Here is a 23,157-nt window from a genome sequence, read left to right as displayed (position 1 = left end):
AAATGATGGAGCATAAAGAAACTGAGCAAAAGAGAGACAAACAACTACTAGACCACCAGGGAAGAATTCAAGAGATAAATGATACCACAAGGCGAAACAATATTAGAGTAATTGGAATTCCAGAAGAAGAAGAAAGAGAGAAGGGGGCATAAGGTATATTGGAGCAAATTATAGTAGAGAATTTCCCTAATATGGCAAAGGGAAAAAGCATCAAAATCCAGGAGGCACAGACAAACCCCCTCAAAATCAATAAAAATAGATCCACATGCTGTCATCTAGTAGTAAAACTTACAAGTCTTAGTGACAAAGAGAAAATGCTGAAAGCAGCAAGAAGACAAGAAGTTACAGACAAGAAGTCTGTAACATACAATGGTAAAAATATTAGATTGGCAGCAGACTTATCCACAGAGACCTGGCAGGCCAGAAAGAACTGGCATAAATAAATAAGCCCTAAATAAGAAAAAACAGGCAGCCAAGAATAGTACATCCAGCTAGGCTATCATTGAAAATAGAAGAAGAAATAAAAAGCTTCCAGGACAAACAAAAACTAAAAGAATTTGCAAACACCAAACCAGCCCTTCAGGAAATATTGAAAGGGGTCCTCTAAGCAAAGAGAGAGCCTGAAAGTAGTAGACCAGAAAGGACTAGAGACAATATACAGCAACAGTCACCTTTCAGACAATACAATGGCACTAAATTCAAATCTTTCAGTAGTTACCCTGAATGTAAATGGGCTAAATGCCCCAATCAAAAGACACAGAGTTTCAGAATGGATAAAAAAACAAGACCCATCAATATGCTGTCTATGAGAAACTCATTTCATACCCAAAGACACCTCCAGATTTAAAGTGAGGGGCTGGAAAACAATTTAGCATGCTAATGGACATCAAAAGAAAGCTGGGGTGGCAATCCTTATATCAGAACAATTATATTTTAAGCCAAAGACTATAACAAGAGATGAGGAAGGACACTATATCATACTCAAAGGGTCTGTCCAACAAGAAGTTCTAACAATTTTAAATATCTCTGTGCCTAACATGGGAGCAGCCAACTATATAAACCAATTAATAACAAAACCAAGAAACACATTGACAATAATACAACAATAGTAAGGGACTTTAACACCCTCTTACTGAAACGGACAGATCATCCAAGCAAAAGATCAACAAGGAAATAAAGGCCTTAAATGACAAACTGGACAAGATGGACATCACAGATATATTCAGAACATTCCATCCCAAAGCAACAGAATACATATTCTTCCCTAGTGCACATGGAACACTCTCCAGAATAGATCGTATCCTTGGTCATAAATCAGGTCACAACTGGTACCAAAAGATTGGGATCATTCCCGGCATCCCTGCATATTTTCAGACCACAATGCTCTGAAGCTAGAACTCAATCACAAGAAGAGAGTTGGAAAGAACTCAAATACATGTAGGCTAAGGAGCATCCTACTAAAGAATAAATGGGTCAACCAGGAAATTAAAGGAGAATTTTAAAAATTCATAGAAACAAATGAAAATGAAAACTCTGTGGGACACAGCAAAGGCAGTCCTGAGAAGAAAGTATATAGCAATACAAGCCTTTCTCAAGAAAAAAGAAATGTCTCCAGTATACAACTGAAGCTTACACCTAAAAGAGATGGAGAAAGAACACCAAATAAACTCTAAACCCAGCCAAAGAGAAATAATAAAGGGCAGAGCGGAAATCAATGAAATAGAAACCAAAAACAAACAAACAAAAAACCAATAGAACAAATCAACAAAACTAGGAGCTTGTTCTTTGAAAGAATTAATAAGATTGATAAACCACCGACCACACTTATCAAAAAGAAAAGAGAAAGGACCCAAATAAATAAAATCATGAATGAAAGAGGAGAGATCACAACCAACACTGAAGAAATGCAAACAATTATAAGAACATATTATGTGCAACTATATGCCAGCAAATTTGACATCTGGAAGAAATGGATTCATTCCTAGAGACATATAAACTACCAAAACTGAACCAGGAAGAAATAGAAAACATGAACAGACCCATAACCAGTAAGGATATTGAAGCAGTCATCAAAAATCTCCAAAAAAAAAAAAAAAAAAAACAAGAGCCCAAGGCCAGACGGCTTCCCAGGGGAATTCTACTAAACATTTAAGGAAAAATTAATACCTATTATCCTGAAACTGTTCTAAAAACTAGAAATGGAAGGAAAACTTCCAAACTCATTTTATGAGGCCAGCATTACCTTTATCCCAAAACCAGACAAAGGAGAATTACAAACCAATATCCTTGATGAACACAGATGAGAAAATTCTCACCAAATACTAGCCAATAGGATCCAACCGTACATTAAAAGGATTATTCACCATGACCAAGTGGGATTTATTCCTGGGCTGCAAGGTTGGTTCAACATCTGCAAATCAATCAGTGTGATACAATACATTAATATAAGAAAGAACAAGAACCATATGATACTCTCAATAGATGCTGAAAAAGCGTTTGACAAAGTACAGCATCCTTTCTTGATCAAAACTCTCCAAAGTGTAGGGATAGAGGGTACATATCTCAATACCATCAAAGCCATCTATGAAAAACCCACGGCGAATATCATTCTCAATGGGGAAAAACTGAGAGCTTTTCCCCTACGGTCAGGAACATGGCAAGGATGTCCATTATCACCACTGCTATTCAACATAGTACTAGAAGTTCCAGTCTCAGTAATCAGAAAACAACAATAAATAAATAAATAAATAAATAAATAAATAAATAACTTCCAAATCAGCAAAGAAGTCAAACTCTCACTCTTTGCAGATGATATGATACTTTATGTTGAAAACCCAAAAGACTCCACTCTAAAACTGCTAGAACTCATACAGGAATTCAGTAAAGTGTCAGGATATAAAATCAATGCACAGAAATCAGCTGAATTTCTATACACCAACAGCAAAACAGAAGAAAGAGAAATTAAGGAGTCGATCTCATTTACAATTGCACCCAAAACCATAAGATACATAGGAATAAACCTATCCAAAGAGGCAAAGAATCTGTACTCAGAAAACTATAAAGTACTCATGAAAGAAATTGAGGAAGACACAAAGAAATGGAAAAATGTTCCATGCTAATGGATTGGAAGAACAAATGTTGTGAAAATGTCTGTGCTACCTAAAGCAGTCTACATATTTAATGCAATCCCTATCAAAATACCATCAATTTTTTTCCACAAAATGGAACAAATCATCCTAAAATATATATGGAACCAGAAAAGACCCCAAATAGCCAGAGGAATGTTGAAAAAGAAAGCCAAAGTTGGTGGCATCACAATTCCAGACTTCAAGCTCTATTACAAAGCTGTCATCATCAAGACAGTATGGTACTGGCACAAAAACAGACACATAGATCAATAGAACAGAATAGAGAGACAAGAAATAGACCCTCAACTCTATGGTCAACTAATCTTTGACAAAGCAGGAAAGAATGTCCAATGGAAAAAAGACAGTCTTTTCAACAAATGGGGTTGGGAAAATTGGACAGTCACATGCAGAAGAATGAAACTGGATCATTTCCTTACACCACAAACAAAAATAGACTCAAAATGGATGAAAAACCTCAATGTGAGACAAGAATCCATCAAAATCCTTAAGGAGAACACAGGCAGCAACTTCTTCCTAGAAACATCACCAAAGGCAAGGGAAGCAAGGGCAAAAATGAACTATTGGGACCCCATCAAGATAAAAGCTTTTGCACAGCAAAAGAAACCTGACAGAATGGGAGAAGATATTCGCAAATGACATATCAGATAAAGGGCTGGTATCCAAAATCTATACAGAACTTATCAAACTCAACACCCAATGAACAAATAATCCAATCAAGAAATAGGCAGAGGACATGATCACACATTTCTGCAAAGAAGACATCCAGATGGCAGAGACACATGAAAAAGTGCTCCACATCACTCGTCATCAGGGAAATACAAATCAAAACTACAATGAGATACCACCTCACACCAGTCAGAATGGCTAAAATTAACTAGTCAGGAAACAACAGATATCAGTGAGGATGTGGAGGAAGGGGAACCCTCCTACACTGTTGGTGGGAATGCAAGCTGGTGCAGCCACTCTGGAAAACAGCATGGAGGTTCCTCAAAATTTGAAGATAGACCTACCCTATGACACAGCAATTGCACTACTGGGTATTTACCCTAAAGATACAAATGTAGTGATCCGAAGGGGCACATGCACCTGAATGTTTATAGCAGCAATGTCCACAAGAGCCAAAGTATGGAAAGAACCATAGTTTGCTGCCAGATTTATCTCCATCAACAGATGAATGGATAAAGAAGATGTGGTATATATATACATTATGTGTGTGTGTGTGTGTGTGTGTGTGTGTGTGTGTGTGTGTGTGTGTATGATGTACCTATATACAGTGGAATACTATGCAGCCATCAAAAGAAATGAAATCTTGCCATTTGCAACTACATAGATGGAACTAGAAGGTATCACGCTGAACAAAATAAGTCAATCAGAAAAAGACAATTATCGGGGCGCCTGGGTGGCTCAGTGGGTTAGAGGCTCTGCCTTCGGCTCGGGTCATGATCCCAGGGTCCTGAGATCGAGCCCCACGTCGGGCTCTCTGCTCAGCGGGGAGCCTGCTTTCTCCTCTCTCTGCCTGCTTCTCTGCCTACTTGTGATCTCTGTCTGTCAAATAAATAAATAAAATCTTAAAAAAAAAAAGAAAAAGAAAAAGACAATCATCATATGATCTCCCTGATAAGAGGAATTTGAGAGGCAAAGTTGGAGGTTTGGGGGTAGGTAAGGAAAAATGAAACAGGATGGGATCAAGAGGGAGACAAACCATAAGAGACTCTCAATCTCACAAAACAAACTGAGGTTTACCAGGGATGGGGGGTATGGAAAGGGTGCTTGGGTTATGGACATTGGGGAGGGTATGTGATATGGTGAGGGCTGTGAAATGTGTAAGCCTGACGATTCACAGACCTGTATCCTGGTGTAAATAAGACATTATATGTTAATAAAAATAATAAATAAGTAATTGAAGAAATAAATAAATAAATAATTTTTTAAAAAGGCATTCAAAGATCTAAGTACACTGAAAGATATACCATGTTCATGGATTAGAAGCCTTGACATAGTAGATATCAATTCTCCCCCAATCAATATGCAGGTTTATATAATTCTTATTAAAATGATAGGAAGAGGGGCACCTGGGTGATGCACTTTGTCAAGCTTCATACTCTTGGTTTCGGCTCAGGTCATGATCTCAAGGTCATGAGATCAAGCCCTGCACAGGCTCCATGCTCTGTGAGGAGTCTGCTTGAGTTTCTCTCTCCCTCTCCCTCTGCTGCATATAGCTACAGTAATGGAGACTGTGTCATACTGACAGAGGGATAGACATATAGATCAATGGAACCCAGAAATAGAGCCACACAAATATGCCTAGCTGGTATTTGGCAAAAACAACTCAGTGGTGGAATTATAGTGTTTTTAACAAATGATGCAAGAGCAACTGGACATTTGTAGGAGAAGAAGCAGCAGCTCAATCCAAGTCTTGCAGCTTATGTAAGTACTAACTCAAAATGGATCATGGACTTACCTGTGAAATATAAAATCATAAAATTTTTTGGAAAAAAGTAGGCAAAAAAATCTTTGGGGTCTAGGGTTAGATAAAGTGTTCTTAAACTGGGCATCAAAGGCATGAGCTATAAAAGGAAAAATTGACAAACTGACTTCCTCAAATTTTAATCACTTACTCTGCAAAATACTGTGTTAAGGAATCTGTTAAGATGAAAAGACTGAGAGGAAATTTATGCAAACCATGTAACCAACAAAGGACTAGTATCTAGACTATATAAAGAACTCTCAAAACCCAACAGTAAGGGTTGCCTGAGTGGCTCTGTTGTTAAGAGTTTGCCTTTGGCTTCAGTCATAATCCCAAAGTCCTGGGATCGAGCCCCACATCAGTCTCCTTGCTCAGCGGGAAGCCAGCTTCTCCCTCTCCCACACCCCCTGCTTGTGTTCTCACTCTCACTGTCTCTCTCTCTCGCTGTCAAATAAATAAATAAATAAACTTAAAAAAAAAAAAAGACTCAACGGTAAAAAAGCAAACAACCCAATTCGAAAATAAGCAAAAGATATGAAAATACATTTCATACAAGAGGGCAAACAGATGGCAAATAAGCCCATGAAAACACGTTCAATATCATTAGTTATTAGGGAAATGTAAGTTAAAAGACAGTAAGATATTACTACACACCTATCAGATTGCTAAAATATAAAATAGTGACAAACCAAATGCTGGCAAAGGATGTGAAGAAATTTGATGTCTCTCGACATAGAGAAACTTGACCTTGCTGGTAAAAATGTAAAAAGGCACAGCTGCTCTAGGAAACAGTGTGGCGGTGTCTTTAAAAGTCATACACACAAGCATTACAGACCTAGCCACAGCACACCTGGGCATTTATCCCAAAGACAATGAAAACTTATGCAGGACTCCATTTATGTAGCATTCTTGAAATGACAGAACTATAGAAATGGATAACAGATGCACAATTTCCAGGGTTAAGGCAGGAGCTGGGGCAGAATGGAAGTGGCTAAGACAGCATGAAGGATGCTGGTGGTAATGGAAATGTTCCATAGCCTAAATGCGTCCATGCCAATTTCATCCTTGTGATACCATACTGGCATTTTGTGAACTATTACCCTCGGGGGAAACTGAGTAACAGGTACAGAGGATCTATCTGTGAACTCCACGAGAACCCACGATTACCTCAAAATAAAAAGTTGAATACTTTTAAATTAAAAAAAAATATGGGGCGCCTGGGTGGCTCAGCGGATTAAGCCTCTGACTTCAGCTCAGGTCATGATCTCAGGGTCCTGGGATCAAGCCCCGCATCGGGCTCTCTGCTCAGCAGGGAGCCTGCATTCCCCCCCCACCCCCTCTGCCTGCCTCTCTGCCTACTTATGATCTCTGTCAAATAAATAAATAAAATCTTCAAAAAAAAAAATGTAAGGAAGGAATAAAGGACCACGAAGAGCTTTAAAAGAAGGAAAGATGGGTGGGAGCACCATTGTTCCCCAAGCTAAGGCGCTGGAGGCATGGGGACTGTGGGGAGGGAATAGGGCGGCCAGGTAAAATAAAGTACGGTCAGTTAAATTTAAATTTCAAATAAATAAATCATTCTTTATTATACGTATCTCCCATGCAATATTGGAGACACACTCAGACTAAAAAATTACATGTTCTTTATTTGGAATTCAAATTTAACTAGCCATTCTGTGTTTTTATTTGTGAATTCCAGACATCCTAGGAGGGAAGGCTTTGGACACGGGCGGCTGGAGCCACCCAAGGGCTGTGGCCCGGAAAAAGCAGGGTGGGCACTGAGAGACAGAATAGGAAGACGGTAGGAGAGTGGCCAGAGGGCCAGGAAAGGGATGGCAGGGACCACAGACACCACAGGCGGGGCAGTGCCTTAGGAGGGGGGAAGGCAGACGTTAGCTGGGGACATCCCCCAGCTGCTGCGGGTATGGGCCTCTGCTGGCAAAGTGACCCTCTGTGGGCGGTCCACATAAAATTCAGAAGAAGACCAAAAGAGTGACCGCTTGAGTTTTCAGGTGCTGCTCCAGGCTGGACGGCGCCTGATGCCATATCCAAGAAGGGGTGAGGATTTCTCATCTGTTTGCTTGTTTGACACCCACCTGCCCCCCACTAGCTCCAGGATCAGGGGATTTTGTTTTGCCGTGACATCCATGCTTAGAGCCTGGCGTGTACTCGGAGCGCAAGGAAGAAAAACAGTTCAGAATGAATAAAGGAGTAAATGAATCAATCATCCTGATTGGTGCTATTCTCTGGATCTATCCTGCAAGCGGACCCCCTTAGAGCTTGACAAAGGCAGAGGACAAGTCTTCCTCTTCCAGGAAGCCCGCAGCAGCACCCTCTGAGCTGCCATTGACTGGCACATGGGATGCAGGCTTAGCATGACCTCAAAAGGGCTGTTTATCCTCTCAAAATAAGGGTTCTAGTATCATCCTCATTATCTTAAGGATTATCTTTAATTAGTCCTTGCCACAGGGACTAATAATAATATTAATAATACTAATGTTAACAGCTACCATGGACAGAAAACTCACATGTGCCAGGCAGTGTGCTGGGTGATTTTCATACATTTTTTAGTTCATTTAATGCTCTAAGCAGCTCCCCTCAAAAGCAGGGGTAGGACCCTCTCTGTGCATCCCCGTTCTTGTGGAAATAGGTACTTCCTTGATTTTCAAGAATACCCTCCCTACTCCCATTTTAGGGGGTAAGTGGGTTGACAACAACCCACCCCAGCACTCCGGGAGGGCAAGTGGTGCTAATCTGAATAGTCAACTACTCCATCTCCCTGGCTACAGGAACTAATTCACGGGAAGCTTCAGGACCCTCCCAAGACAGAGAGACTTGGTCCTGAGATCTTTTCCACTGATGAGGAAGCACATGTCCCTCTCTGCTGGGACTGCTGGACCAAGAGCAGCTGGTTGTCATCATGCACCAGGGAAAGAAGGCAACAAAGAGGAGGCAGAGCTGAGAGGCAGAAGAGAGAGAGATGACTTTGCTGGAACCCCTGGATCCAGCCATGCCTGAAGCCTCTTACCCAAGGAATCCTGGGACTTTTCAGTTATACGAACCGATAATTCTCTTTTCTATGTGATAGTCAGTATGACCTGGGTCTGACTTGCCACTGGACGAGTCCTCCCTAAACTGCTGTGTACCATTAGCACGGGATTATATTATAGATGAGGAGCTGAACCAGACAAAGACAGATAACTTGGTTAGCCACGAAGTGACACGACCAGGAGCTGAGAGTGTTCTTAACCACTGTGACTGACTATAGAGCTCTACTTTCTGAATGTGCATGTGTGGGCCCACCTGCATACTCTCTTTCTCATTAATATTCATAGCTACAGCAGATGGAGCAAACAGTTGGTGCTCAATAAAGCTCTACTGGAGGGTAGGGAGATGAGGTGATTGGGTGATGGACATTAAGGAGGGCACTCCATGTAATGAGCACTGGGTATTATATGCAACTGATGAATCACTGAATTCTACCCCCAAACTAGTAAGACACTATATGTTAACTATATTGAATTTAAATTAAAAAATTAAAAAGAAAAAAAAAAGCTCTACTGAATGAAGTAAAATCAGTCACTTCCTTAAGAAGTCTTCATTTAGAAAAGGCTCCCAATCAGTGATGCTGGATTCTTACTCCAACACAGGCTCGCAGTGCGCCTGTGTACCTCTGGGGAACCGCCTCCCTTCTCTCCCCACCTCCCCTCCCGGGGCAGACGAGCTGGAAGCCAGAGCAGGAGGGACCTGTGAGACTCACTGGCCCGTGAGGACCACCCCAACTTCCTCGGGAGAGGAGGTCTCCCCTTTCTTCCCCATTGGACCCCAGAGACACATGAGGAAGGGCATCCAGTGTGAGGTTCTGCAAATTGCTAGAAGCCCAGGGCAGAGGGGACCAAGCCCCAGGGCCACCATGGACCATGGGACCTTTGTTTTCTGTCCTCAATTCCAGTAAGGCTCAGCCAGAAGCAGACGCAAGGGATGCTGCCCAAGCACTAGCGGCTCCCAGGCAGCCAAATGACCATAAAGGGCACTCAGGAAAGTCCGTCCCACAGTACAGGCCACCATGTCCATGGCAACGAAAAGCAAGAGAGAAGGCCATGCCTGTGGGCGGGCCCACACCAGAGGCTGCTGGGGCCCCGGTCCCTGCCTCTCCGGGCCTGGCACTATTGTGAGCTCCTCTCCCCCTTCCTCCTCCTCTCCCCACTGAGGCCCTCCCCATAGCCTAGAAATATACTCTGGTGTCCCCTCCTTAAAAAGCAAAAGCTTCCTGGGACCCTCGGACCCCTCCAGCTCCTGCCTCCCATCCTCCCTTCCCAGCCCGGAACCTGGCAAGTCGACGCGACCCTGCTGGTCTCCCCCGGGCCCCCAGCTCATTCCTCCATCTGATTCCATTGACCCTGCCCAGTACTCAGTCAGCCTCACCTGTAAGGTCATGGTTAGGGTCATCGTTGCCAGTCCCACAACAGCTAGCTCTTCCTCCGGCACTGTGTCATCTACCTGTCACCCGAAAACTTGGTCCCCTGAGACCCTGAAGTCATTCCTAACTTCTTCCCTTCCCATGTGCATTCAATTTTGCCACCCTTGCTGGTTTTGCCTCTTAAAGGTTTCTCAAACCCACACCCTCCTAACCAACACCCTCATCTCTCACGGACCGCACTGTACTGTCTCTACGACCCGCCCACCTCCTGCCTCGTGATTTTTCCTGAAGCGACATTGCTTTGTCTGTAATTTCCCCCTCATACTACATGGGCCTCTTCTTTATGAACTGGCTTCTGCTGTTCTCTGCCTGGAATGCCCCTTCCACCTTACTTCCCATCTTCTTAGGTGTCCTCTCCTCCAGGAAGTTTTCCTGGATGCCCAGACTCGGTAACACGCCTCTCCTTTCAGCTTCCATATCTCACGCTTGTGACATTACATAGAACTTTTCCTCTGGGGCTATTACCTCCCCAACTGGATGAGAGGAGACGTTCCTCATTGAGCACCCCCAAGGATCTCAATCACGTTTACTGAACAGAGGTTATTATTAGAGGAAACCCCACCTACAGAGGTCTTTCTCCCTCAAGAAGAAGAAGGAGGAGGAGGAGGAGAAGAAATCCATGAGAACCAGAACATTTCCACTATCTTAAAATCCAGAACTGACGGGTCCTTCATAAACCAAAGTGCTTGATCAACAGCTTCCTCAAACCAACCGATGAGGTTCAAAGTCAGGGAAATGGACTCTTCTCACCCTTGGGGGCTGCTAAGGGGATTTTGGAAAAATAAAAATTAAAAAATATATAAAAAGAATGGGATGCGATGCTGTCTGTCCAGGCTTGCTATTCTGACAGAGCAGTTCTGGAACATGAAATGTAATCTCCAGGGGGAGAGGGAGACGTTTTCATCACGTCTTCCGAGGGCACGGATGTTTTAGGTCTGGCATCCTCTGAATCAGAGCTCCGTGGAAGTGCCTCACACAGCCCTGGGTGGCAACACGTGTTCGCGGCAGAGAGTACGCAGAAACCTCTTCTCCTTGTCCTTTTCACGGGTTTTCCTCTTCAGTTACAGCTGAGGCGGTTTATATTTTCCCGGTGGGAGGGCGAGACACTGATTTCCACACCAGACCTTCCCTCCCCTCCCAAATGCTGCAGGCCAGGCCTTCAGCACAGGTCCTGGGCATGCAAGCAGCTGCAGAAAGAGGGAGGACCCAGACAGCAAGGGGGCTTGCTGTGCCTCTAGGGATGTGCTTCTTAAAGACTTAGAAGACACAAGCCCCCCCACACACACATACACACTCACGCCCTCCGCGTGGACCATAGCCCATCCTGCCACAGCGAGGGGAGGGCTAGGGAGGAGACGGCAGACAAGGACCACCAGCCCAGCCCGTGTGGGGGCAGGATTTTAAAGGTCCAAGCAGGAGGTGGGAGAAGCTTATCTTCCAGATGCCCCCAATTTCTTCACCCCCAATAGCAGAGCTTGGCCTTCACAGGCACCCAGGGAATGGGGCCGATGTGACCAGGAAAACAACATCCCCAGAATCCCTAATGCCCCACTGGGCCGAGGCTGACTCTGGCCTGGCTGGCTGCCTGCCAGAGAGTCCTCAGCCACTTTCCAAGGACATAGAGGGTGAACGTTCCTGTCGAGGTTCCCTGAGGACTGTCCCTTCCCAGCCCTGATCCTCCTCGGCGCTCCCCCCAGGGGCCCGTGAAGCTCTGGGTAAAGACGCCAGGGCCCAGAGGCTGAGTCACTCCCTTAGGGCCGACCTGGGTCAGAGCAAGTTCGTTATTTCAAGGACAAGTTCTCAGACCCCTTATCCAGCCACGCCTGGCAGGAACCGAGAGGAGAAACGTCCACGAGCAGTTGAGAAAAGGGTCGATCTGCTTCTTTGGGGTCTGAGGCCTCAGGTGCCCTAGGGGGGCTGGGCACGCTCTGTGCCCACGTGTTCAACACGCAGGCAAAGACACACCCCCTGCTCCAGCCACTGGAAGGGGACCTGCCTCTGGGCCAGGCCACAGGAAGCCCAAGGCAGGCCTCATACAGAGCCATTTTGGGGGGCGAGGAGGGGGCCATCCTTCCAGATGTGGGCAAGGGCAGCCGGGCAGGGCCAGGGCAGCCCTGTGGGAGGCCACAGAATGGGGCCCACTCCACATTTTTGATATGCCTGCTGGGGGAGGGGGTGTCTAAAACCATTTCAAAAGCTGGGGGTAACCCAGAGAAGGCAGGTTTGTTCCCTGTGGGGAGGGGGATTTCAAAGGCGACCCTGCCACTAAAAAGGTTTCAAAAAACCCCTTGCCTTTCTATGGGCTCCAAATCACTCCCTGGCCAGCAGCAGCCAGGAGAGGGTGCTGGGAAAATGTTCCCAAGGAGACGCATCCCTGAGTCACCCTAACTCCCAGGGTCTGGAGGCTGGAAAGCCACGAAGAGGCCCCCCGCTATAAAAGGGCCGGTTTAGCGTCCCCCAGGGGAGGTCTCCAGCAGTCTGGGTCCCTGGAGAGGCCTGCCTCAGACCCCCCCGTGCCCCACGTTTATGAGAAGGCCGTCAAGCTGAACGGTGCCGCTTCTACTCGCCAAGTCCCCCTGGTGCTGCTAAGGGCGGCTTTTGCCCCCACCAGCTGCAGGCATCCACTCTGGGCTCGGGCTCTTTAGCAGGGGAAGCTGTCCACAGGGACACTGGGCCCCAACAGTCTTACTGGGACTTCAGAGTCAGCCCCAGCTGGGGCTCTTGGGCCCACTACCATTCCATTCCTACCCCTACCATCCCCCGCCGCCACCTTCCCCAAGCCACCAGGGCCAAGTAGGCATGTCGCACAAACCAGGTACTGGTTCTCGTTCCTCCCTCCTCTCTTCTCTCCTGGCCTCATCCCTTCACCTCTGGACCAGGCCAGGCAGGTCTCTGTTCCCTTTCATCATCTTCTGCCTCAACACTGCTGCCAGATTCATCTCCCTCAAGCACTAAGCTACATCCAGGCTGTACTCTGCTCCCAAACCTTCAATGGCTCCCTAGTGCCTAAGTCCAAGGTTGCACATTCAGGTGCCCACGGGAACCAGGCAGGGGGCATAAATGAGCAAAGCAGCCCCCAGAATATAGTAGGCATGGGTGGGGACTGTGGTGCCTGGGAACACACAGTCCCAGCTGCTGCCGCACTCCTGTCAACTGCACCGTAGGGGAACTCAGGGCCCTGGCTGCTTTATCTTCTGGTTTATCAAGAGAAGCCTAATAAAATACCAGCCAAGGGACCTCCAGATTTGGACCCCAGCCCGCAGGGTCGAGTCTAAACCCAAACCCCTTAACCTGGCATTCAAGGCCCTCTGTGGCCTGGCCACAAGCTACCTCCCCACCCTCACTGCCCACGATGCTCCCACATGAGAGGCCTCCATCCCAATGAGGTCAGACTCCTCCAGCCCCCAAACTCCCTCCTCTGCTCCTGCCTCTGAGTCTGGCTCACCCCAGAGTCCTCCCATAGATGCTGCTCCCGCCTCCTCTGGCTACCAGCGTATCCTTCGAGGACCTCCTTCTGCTGAGCCCTCCAAGGCCGTTGTTCTCTGGTGACCCGCCTTCCTTGTCAAAGCTGCCCTCTCTGCCAGTGTTGGGCCTGCCACAGAGGAAACTCTTCTGCCTTCAACACCCAGGCCTTTCTGGTGGACCTCCTTGGATCCAGCAGTCTCATTCCAGGAGCATCAACCTCCCGGCACTGCGCATACCTGGATGCCAGATGCCATCAGCTTCCCCTGCAGGGTCCTTCTCGCCACTGACCCTGGCAGGGAGCCACACGCAATGGAGAGAGCCCAGCCTTACCCAGACCCTGCTTCTACTACTTTGTCTCTGGAAAAACTTGGAAGCGTCACTGAAACTCCCCGATGAGACGCAGGAGGCACCTGCATGGGTACCTGGCATGTGGCAGGGCTCAGCTCCCTCACCCAGGGAAACTTCCTTTCCTGGCATGATGTGTGTGCCATGGTGTCTCCTACGGGGTGCCGTAAGGTCCCTGAGGGCGGGGACTGGGTCCCTTTCTCCCTTGATTAGCTGAGACCACCCCAGCGCTCTGCAGGCAAGAGGTGCTCACTGTTCTTTGATGAATGGCCTCAATGAGGCCAGGGCAGGGCTGGCAGATGGGGAGGGCAGGTTAGAGCAAGAGATTTCACCCTGCCACCCAAGGCACGGCTCACATGGGTCCCCAGCCCAGGCCTTGCAGGGTGGGCACCGCACAGGGATACAGCATGGTGACACTTTCTGCAATCGCGTAAACATCTTACTCAGAAGCTCAGACTCTGAGACCAGCCCCTCCTTGCTGCCTTCTACCCAGGAACCAGGCCAGCTCACGGCACTGCTAAGCAAGCTCAGGTGAGGGGCCCTGCCCAGCGCCCAGCCAGGACTGCCTCCCTCGGGGGTCCGGCACTCTGCTCGCCCCAAGCCCCGGATGCCCCTCCAGCCCCCCTTACCCATCCCATCGCCCAGCCCACCTCTCTAGGTAGGAGCCCTTCCAGGCTTCCAGGCTCCATGCAGAAGGAAAGGTGGAAGGGGGGTGGGTGGGGGAAGCACCTTTGAAATCACTGTGGTCCAATTAGCCAGGCTCTCGCCCTTCGTGCTTACAAACATGCACACGCATTAACACCTGCTCCAAAAGCAAACATTTTTAGATATCTTCATCTTTACCTCCTTGACACTCCCATGAAAGCGCTCTCAGCAGCCGGTGACTGACAGGATAGTTTCCTTCTTCTGCTTCAGCAGGGGGCTTTCAAACAGAAGAAATTAAAAAGCCACCAATCTCCCTGTCAAGCTGAACTCCTGGGGCCTTCCCTGCCCCTCCTCAGCTTCCCGGGTCCCACTTGGCACACAGTTGGGGTCCGCGCCTCGAGGGGAACCTCTCTGAGTCAGGGGGACACTGGACACCCAGACCCGCTGAACATGCCAAGGCTGCCCCGGGCGGGGAGGGCACCATCGGCACCCTAAGCACGATTTCACTGAATAAGGGCCTTAGTAATCACTCCTTTTGCAGAGAGCGTGGACGGGGGCACAGATGTGGAGCAATTCTCCTGCACTGCCGGCGGGATGGTGGTTTCACACAAGTGCCTCGGAAATCTGTCCGTCTGTACCTACCGAAGGTGAACCCACTAGTGTCCTGTGACCCGCCAATTCCAGCCCCACCGATCTTCCCACCCAAACCGCGTGCACCTGCCCGCCAAAACCCGCACACGAGAATGCCCACAGCAGCCCACGATCAGAAACAACTGCAACGCGGACATGACCGAGAAGCCCATCAGGAGTCGGACAGACAAGATGAATGGTGAAGTGTCACAGGACGGAGCGGCACACATCCGGGAGAAGGGGCAACGTCCAAACTACGGGCACGAACCTGAATGAGCGAAAGCCGCCGGACATCAACGAGCAGAGACCATACGATCTCATTTAGACCAAGTACAAAATGGGCCAAAAAAGCCCTATGCCATTCAACATGGGGACGGTGACAACATATCGTTGTGCGGGGGGTGGGAGGGTCTGGAGGGGCCAGGAGGGGCTTCTGGGATGCGGACATGCTCTGCTTCCTCTCTGGGCTGTTGGCTACACGGGTGTGCTCCGTTCGTGAGAATTCACCAAGCTGCACAGTGAATGGATCTCTTCGAACGTACGCGGTTAAGCGTTTTCCAGAACAGTACTCTGTCGGCATGGCTCTTTTTCAGACTAAAATGGAGCGATACTAGGGGAAGTGAAGGGTCAGGATGCTCAACCCACACCTGAAACCTCCCTGCTCAGACTGCAGGGGTCCTGGAGAAGCAACCACACTTCCCCCAGAGACCCAGGGCACCAGGATTCCAGAAACTCCCAAAGCCCTCACTGCCAAGTCCTCCACCTCCCCCGGCCAAGCCCGCACGCTCACCGGAAGCTCGGCAGGGCTCCCTCTTGCACGGAGGGCATCTCCAGTGGCCGGGGAGAACGCACCCATCCACGGAAGGCACGGAAGAGCTCACGCCTCCCCTCCGAACCCCAGGCCAAGAGGGAACACGACGGCGCTTTGAAAGACCCCCCTCTTCTGGAAAGGCTGAATTTCCCAAAGTCCAAAAACCACTTGAAGAGGAATAGAAAAAGTACTGAAATAACTTTGTGAGCACTCTGTTTTGACAACGTGCCTGAGGAATTCATCACGTTTAGCAGGGAAACGTGAGCAGTTAAATCGATTCAATGTCATGACATACGGAATTGAGGCATAATTGCCCCTGAGTGCTTGACAACTGGAAAGCACTTCGTTTCAGAAATGGAGGGAAATTTATGCTGGGAAATGGAAGAGATTGTCAAAAGTTTGATTGTAATGTGAGTGAGGCTGCGACAGGAAGGCTGGATGGAGAAAATGCTCCAGCTCTCTCACATTTTACTCCCATTCGAAATGTCTCCGAAACAGCAACTGTGACTCCATCTTTTGCCCTAAAAGCAGTGAAATGATGACTGGAACCACAGATTTCAAACCCCGACGAGTGGTCCCGGCATGGGTGGGCGGAAGCGCTCTCTTACCAATCATGTGGTTGGCAACATGGATTTGGATCTCTCTCTCGTTCTCAAAGGTCATCTGGCACTTGATGCACTGGTATGTCTTTTTCTGTTTGGAAGCCAAAAAGAAAGGAATTAGATAGTTAGGAAGTAGAAAAGAGCATAAAGCAAAAAGTGCCCGGAGGTCCTAGCTCAAGAATTTTCAGAATGGCTTGTGGTCCCCTCCCAGGTGTCTCCAGGTCATTCTCTTCCCACCTGCCTCTGAGTCCAGCTCTCCAGCCTGGGGAAGGGGACTGAGCTACATTCTAAGGGAGCTGCTCCTCTGTTAGGTCTGGGGAGATGGCCATGGTGGGACTCACCATCCCAAGGTGAGAGCACACAGTATGACCATGGAAAGGAAGTCAAGGGAGGCTGCCCCACTTGGAGCATGCTCAAACCCATCTATGCAACTCCCAGCTATCCATCCATCCATCCATCTACCGACCCACTATCTACCCACCTACCCAACTACACACACACACACACACACATCCATCTGTCTACCCGTCAATCCATCTACCTATCTTATCATCCGTCTACATACACACCTACCCACCCACCAATTCATCCATCCGCCCTCCATCTACCCATCCACCTGCCTGTCTTCCCCTACATCCATCTACCTATCCTCACTCTAACAATCCACCCACCCATCCTCCTATCCAACCATACATCTATCTTTCCACCCATCCAACTACTGTCTCTCTTCACCCACCCTAAGGACCATGTGGCTGAGCAGGGGATACTGTTCCTGCCAATCCTGGTACTTAGAAGCAACTGAGGGATTCCTCATCTGCCTTAGGCACACAAGACCGTGGGCGATCCCACAGCTCACTTCCACACACAGGAAGCTGAGACCAGCTGCCTCGAGGGGGTGGGAGCAGGAACATGGAGATCATCGGAAGCTTCAGAACTTCTTGAAGTCCCATTCCAAAGAGCGGAGCTCATTCTCCACAGCTACACTTGGCTGGGTGACGGTGAAAGCAGGCCCTTGTGGACAGGGGCAGTATTGCCTGTGCAGGGGAAGGTCAGTGGCTGTGACTCTTTAGGAAGGGGACAGGGTGGTACTGGGATCCAAAATATCCAAGCTTTTTGAAGACCACCTCAGCTCCAGGACCACGGGGCCTCCCTCCACCCCTGGAAGAGGGAGCAGGACTTCGGAGTTCTTGGCTGAACACTCAGGCCCAACCCTCCACGATGCAGCCAGGATGAGCCACCAGGGGGCTCAGTTGTCTCAGGTCCCAGGGTGGCTCCAACCATGTCTGCAGGTCCCCTGGAGGGTCCCACCTCCAGGCCTTTGCCCACGCAGGGTCTTCCACTTGGAGTATACCCTTTCCATCCTCGAGGACTCCGTTCAAATGCTACCTCTGCTCAGAAGCCTCCTCTTCCCACCCAGGGGCTCTCCAGGCCCCCGAGCTTCTGCTTAAAGCATCCAGTCCCTCAGCACATGGATCTGTTGTGGCTAATTGACTTATTTACACCCCACCCCCCCCACTACACCGCGAGTGCCCAGAAGCCCAGGCTGTGTTTCGTCCACCTGTGAGGTCCCACAGCCAGCACAGACTCGTGCTGGGGAAACATTTGTTGAACAAAGGAGCAAAGTTGGAAATACCATGTTGCAGAGCACTCTACTAGGACAGAAGGAATGAACAGAACCAAAGCTGACTTCTATACGCTGGATCCTCAGCACCGGGCACAGGGCATAGGGCCAGGGCGAGTGTCTCATGATGACTTAACGTTATTACAATTGTTGCCGGTGCTGAGCAAATGCTGGTCAAACATGAGTGAAGAAATGACAGTCTTAGCTGGTGCCGGGAGCTTCGGTTCCAGAGGCAGCGTACCCACTCAAGCTCCAGGACCCGCTCCGATAAGACTGGGGTCCTTCCCCCAGTGTTGCAGAAGAGTGGCCGAGAAGCAGGCATTTAGCCTGGAAATGCCCTGGGAAGAACAGCTTGGGGGGCAGGACAGGGCTGGGGATTGTGGCTGCACAGGAGACAGAGGAGACAGCGGAGACTGAGGTCTTCTCGGGGACACAGGCCTAAAGCCCCCAGCTCAGTTCAACTTCACAGCTGTGCTCATGGAGGGCAATGATCTTGGGTCTCTTCACTGTCAAAATCATTCATTCCTTCCCATATATGTGCCCCACTCCCTTATGCAGGAAGGAAGGAAGGGAGGGAGGGAGGCAGTGGGGGGGAGGGAGAGGTTGAGGGAAAACGACACACCCCAGGCATATCCACACCAAGGAAGCCCAGAGCAGGCCTGCTGCACGAGGAAGGCCATGATCCCCTTCCGTGGTTCTGCTTGGGTAGAAGTCTGTGGAGATCGTACAGAGCCATGGCTAGTCCAGACCAGCGCGGGGGACGGTCCATGATCAAGGGGATTTGAGCTGTTCCTCCTACAAGCAGGTGAACAACGTGAGTTGCTGTGCTTGGTAAAAAAAAAAAAAAAAAAAAAAAAATCACCACGGGCCAGGCAGGATAAGAAGCTCTCCCCAGAGTGGAGAAAGAGTCCAGGGGATTCCCGTGGGAGGGGACATTGCTGACCAAAGAGCCTGTGGTCGCACACGCGCGCACACACGCGCACGCGGCCTGCATGCACGTGGTATGGATGTGCCCACAAGGACACACACGTACACGCAAGCGCACGTATGTACACTCCCTTGCCCCAACTCACTGTCAACACACAAGACCCCCCGCCCCCTCCCACACACAGCAGCCTCCTCCCTGTAACAGAGACACGCAGGTACAACACCCGCAGAGCACTGGGGGCGTCCTCATGACCACAAGCTCACACACGTTGATGTATACAAACTCATCCTGAGACACAAACGCCTTCAGCTCCTTCATTGGACCCCCGAGAGCGACATCCATCACGCCCAGGTGTGCCCACGGCCACACAAGCGCACGCACAGACCCCTTCCAGACACGCCCCTCTGGACCCACATGCAGACTCCTGAGGGTCCAGGTAAGCACTTGCACACACACGCATCCACGCTCAGCCACACACATAGGGTCACCAGCACCAAAACTCACTAAGCACGTGTATTATTCCCAGAGGCCCACGCGGACAGCCCTGCCAGCCTTGCCCGAAAAGCCAGGGGTGCCCAAGGCCCAGAGCCGCAGATACCTGGCCAGGGCCATCTGGGCCTCCCTGTTGGTGGAAGGGGAGTTCAGGGACAAACAGGTGAGGACCCTCTCACTCTCTCTCCCTCCTGCTGCAATGCTGGCCAGACCCTGCCCTCACCCCAATGCCTCCTCTTGGTCTGTCTCCCCTTCTCTATCCCCGGAGACCCCCTCCACCTCTGGAGCTTCAGGACCGACCAGGAGACATAATTATAGGGAGCGAGAACTTGGCATTCAAAGCCCCTCCTCTGTCTCAAGCTCCTTCCCCAGAGCCCAGCCCAGAAGAACCAAAGCTGAGCCCCGGGGCGCCTTCCCCTGCCTGGCCCCCAGCAACCTCAGAGAGGAGCCCAGGGCAGAGGGAGAACACGCGTGAGACCAGTAGAGACAAGAAGAGAGGGAGCGACAGGAACGACAGCCCCCAGCCGCTGAATTTCCATGGTCGTGATGGCAGCTCACATCTACTGAGCACCTACTGTGCGCAGGATCTGTTCATTCTGAAGACTCAAAATCCCTCGGTAAGCCCCACTTTAAGGTTGGAGAAAGTGGAGTTCAGAGAGGCTAAACCACTCGGCCAGAGCCCCGCCCAGCTAAGCAAGGGGATGGGGATTGGATCCCGGGCCGCTGCCCCCGGAACCGCTGTCTGAGCAACTCTTCTCAGCTCTACGTCCCAGAACACCACAGACGGCCCTGGGCTAGGGGACAGGGAGCCCGTGCGGCCTGGCCAAGCCCTCCGACCTGTGTGAGAGCACCCAGTCTGCCGCATCTGGCACTGTGAGGGCCTGGGGTGTCGATGGAGGGCTGGGGTCTCCCCACACTGGCCTAGAGTTGGGCTGATGTTGTTACTGCCCATTAACAGAGTGGGGGCGGAGGTGGGGGGCAGGGCGGGAACCGCCACGCTTCCCGCTCCAGCCGACAGCAGCCTCGGCCCCACAGCCCCACGGGAACCCAGTCCTCCGAGAGCTGGTTGCTATGGATACACTCCCGAGGGTCCCAGCCTGCCAGCCCCCAAGCCCTGGCTCGGCCCCCAGAGTCTGCTCTTACACACGTGAGTCCTAGGGGAACGAGGGGCAGGCGAACAGACAGCTGGGCCCCTGCCCCCAAGGCGTGCCCAGGCAGGGGGCAAGGCCCCAGAGGCTGGGCCTCCACTGGGCGAGGATCCACGCTTTGTCTAGCTCCTTTCCGCCAACGGCCCATCTGCGCAGGCCTCTAGATGTGATTGTCTGCTCACCTCCTCTCTCGTGGGGCCTGGGACAGGGAGAGGAAGGCCTGTCGGGCTCCAGAAAACAAGGCCCCTCAGGTTTGAATCCCTGAGCTGCCAGGCATAGCTGTGCATCCCTGGGTAGATGGCTTCCCCCTTTCTGGGCCTGGGTACCGTCCTTGCCAAAACAGAGGTCACGGCAAAGTTCCCGGGTTGTTGCCATGGAAATGGTATACGAGCCTTTGCCCACACAGTGGAGGCTTCATGAAGTGGTCCTTGATGCAGAATCCAGGGCAGAGCCTGGAGAGAGGCAGGCCCAGGAGCAGCCCCGTGGCTAGCAGGAACCCCCGCACCATGGGGGGCAGCGGGGAAAGGTAGGGCCGGGGTGCACCTGGGAGGAGGGCGTACGGGGCCCCAGCCCTGCTACACTATCCCACAGTCTGAACAAGAGGGGGGTGACCAACCCGGACCCCACCCCAGCCTGCCACCAGGATGGGCTCCAGAGCCAGGCAGAACGTGGGTCAAGAACTCACTCGGCTGTGGCCCCACACTCCCTGGGTTCACATCCCTTCTCTGCCTCTTGAAAGCTGGGGGCTAATAATGGCCAACTGTTCTGTGCCTCCGTTTCCTCACCCGAAAAGGGAGTGTTGTAGTGTAGACAGAAAGTGCTCTGCACGTCCTTGTCCCTCGGTAAGCGTCCGCTGTGACCACAAGCAAGAGAGACAACAAGTGATGTTTCCTGTGTGCCCAGCACTTCTTGACTCCCTTCAAGCTCAGGGCCAGACACTGCGGTCGTACAGTCTCAACACTCAGCCCCGGACGAGGCACCAGCACCCGCCAATCATGTCATCCATCAATCAGACGCTCGCTAAAAACCCAGAAGGGCCCCCCTGTGCCTCCCCGGTGATGTCAGCCCCGGAGACAGACCCTGTCGCTACATGTGGCTACCATTATCACCCTTACTCTCTGGCTTTATAGGTGAGGACAGAGGCCCGGAGAGATCAAAACCCTGCTGGGTCCCGGGAGAGGGAGAGTTTCATTGTAACCCCGCCCACCGGACTCTAGGGCCCACAGACTCCCCCCGTCCACCCACACCGACCAGCCGGCCCGCCTGCAGAGGCTGAGCAGAGCTGAGAGGTGGTAACCTGCAGTGGGTGTCTTGTGGGCCCCCTGCCCAGAGACATTCTCCGTACATTCTCCTTCCACTCTCTCCGGCCCTCCTTCTCTCTCATTCTCACCCTCAAGGTCCCAGAGTCACAGACCCCAGCTCTGATCCCACATCCGATCCCGGAGCCCAACACCCAGAGCTACCTCCCCGTCTTCCAGCAGGCACCTGCCACGGGTGGCCCTCCTCCAAATTCTGCCTTCCTGCCCGCGGCGCCAGCAGTGGCCCTCAAGGGAAAGATACTCCCGAGATCCGCTTGGCACCTCCTCGGTCTGGAAACAGACAACAGACTCAGCGGGAATCCCCGGGCCCGTACTGTCTGACACCCAAGAGCCACACAGGCTCCAGGCCCACCACCAAGTGCCCCTTGGCCACTGACCCCACTGACCCCACTGACCCCACGGCCCACTCCAGTAGCCCAAACTTGCCCTTCCTCCCTGAAACCTGCGGTACCCCCTTATCTGGGAGCACCCAAGGTGGGATCCGTTCCTGATTTTCCTTGACTGCCAAACAATGGGTGCTTGGGACAAATCTGATGAATGAATGAAAGGATCCATCAGTCACAAAGGAGAGCAGTCACTGGGACCATTCCTAGGGTCTCCCACGCACCAGCACCTACACTAAATACGCTGTGCACCGTGGACGAGAACAGATCCGCTGGTGTTTGCAGCTAACATGGTCGGCCCGAACTCAGTGTGGGCCCTGAGCCCTTTACGTGGAGATGATCTCCACAGATCATCAAAAGAGTCCCGAATCTGAAGCCCAGAGAGCAAAGGGACTCGCCCAAGGAGACTCAGCAAAGAAGCGAGCAAGTCCACCCTAGATCTGTAAGAAAGACGACATCATTTATAACCGGGTGTCAGCCACGGCATTCAGCCCTGTACTTATCTCACACCACCGGTTCCTAAAGGCAACCCTACAAAGTCCGGACGACCATCATTCCCCCTTTTGCACTTGACAAATGAGGCCCAGAGAGACAGATGACGTATGACAGTGTCACACAGCAGGAAGGGAACAGACAACCCTGGGGATCACCTCGGAGTCTATGACAGAGCGG

General features: G+C 50.5%; 1 protein-coding gene across 1 annotated transcript in view; it reads right to left on the bottom strand.

Annotated features, from left to right (window-relative positions):
* Window positions 1–23,157, bottom strand: part of ZNF423 (zinc finger protein 423) — a gene marked incomplete at its 5' end in the record, with an annotated part of 329,842 nt that overhangs the window by 116,479 nt on the left and 190,206 nt on the right. Inside the window, one exon of the mRNA XM_080828089.1 lies at window positions 16,601–16,685. Within this exon, the coding sequence (XP_080684215.1) occupies window positions 16,601–16,685 (85 nt within the window). The remainder of the gene's footprint in view (window positions 1–16,600; window positions 16,686–23,157) is intronic.

The sequence above is a fragment of the Martes martes genome (genome assembly GCF_963455335.1).
Source record: "Martes martes genome assembly, chromosome: 17".
NCBI classification, from domain to species: domain Eukaryota; kingdom Metazoa; phylum Chordata; class Mammalia; order Carnivora; family Mustelidae; genus Martes; species Martes martes.
This window is presented reverse-complemented; position numbering and strand designations above follow the sequence as displayed.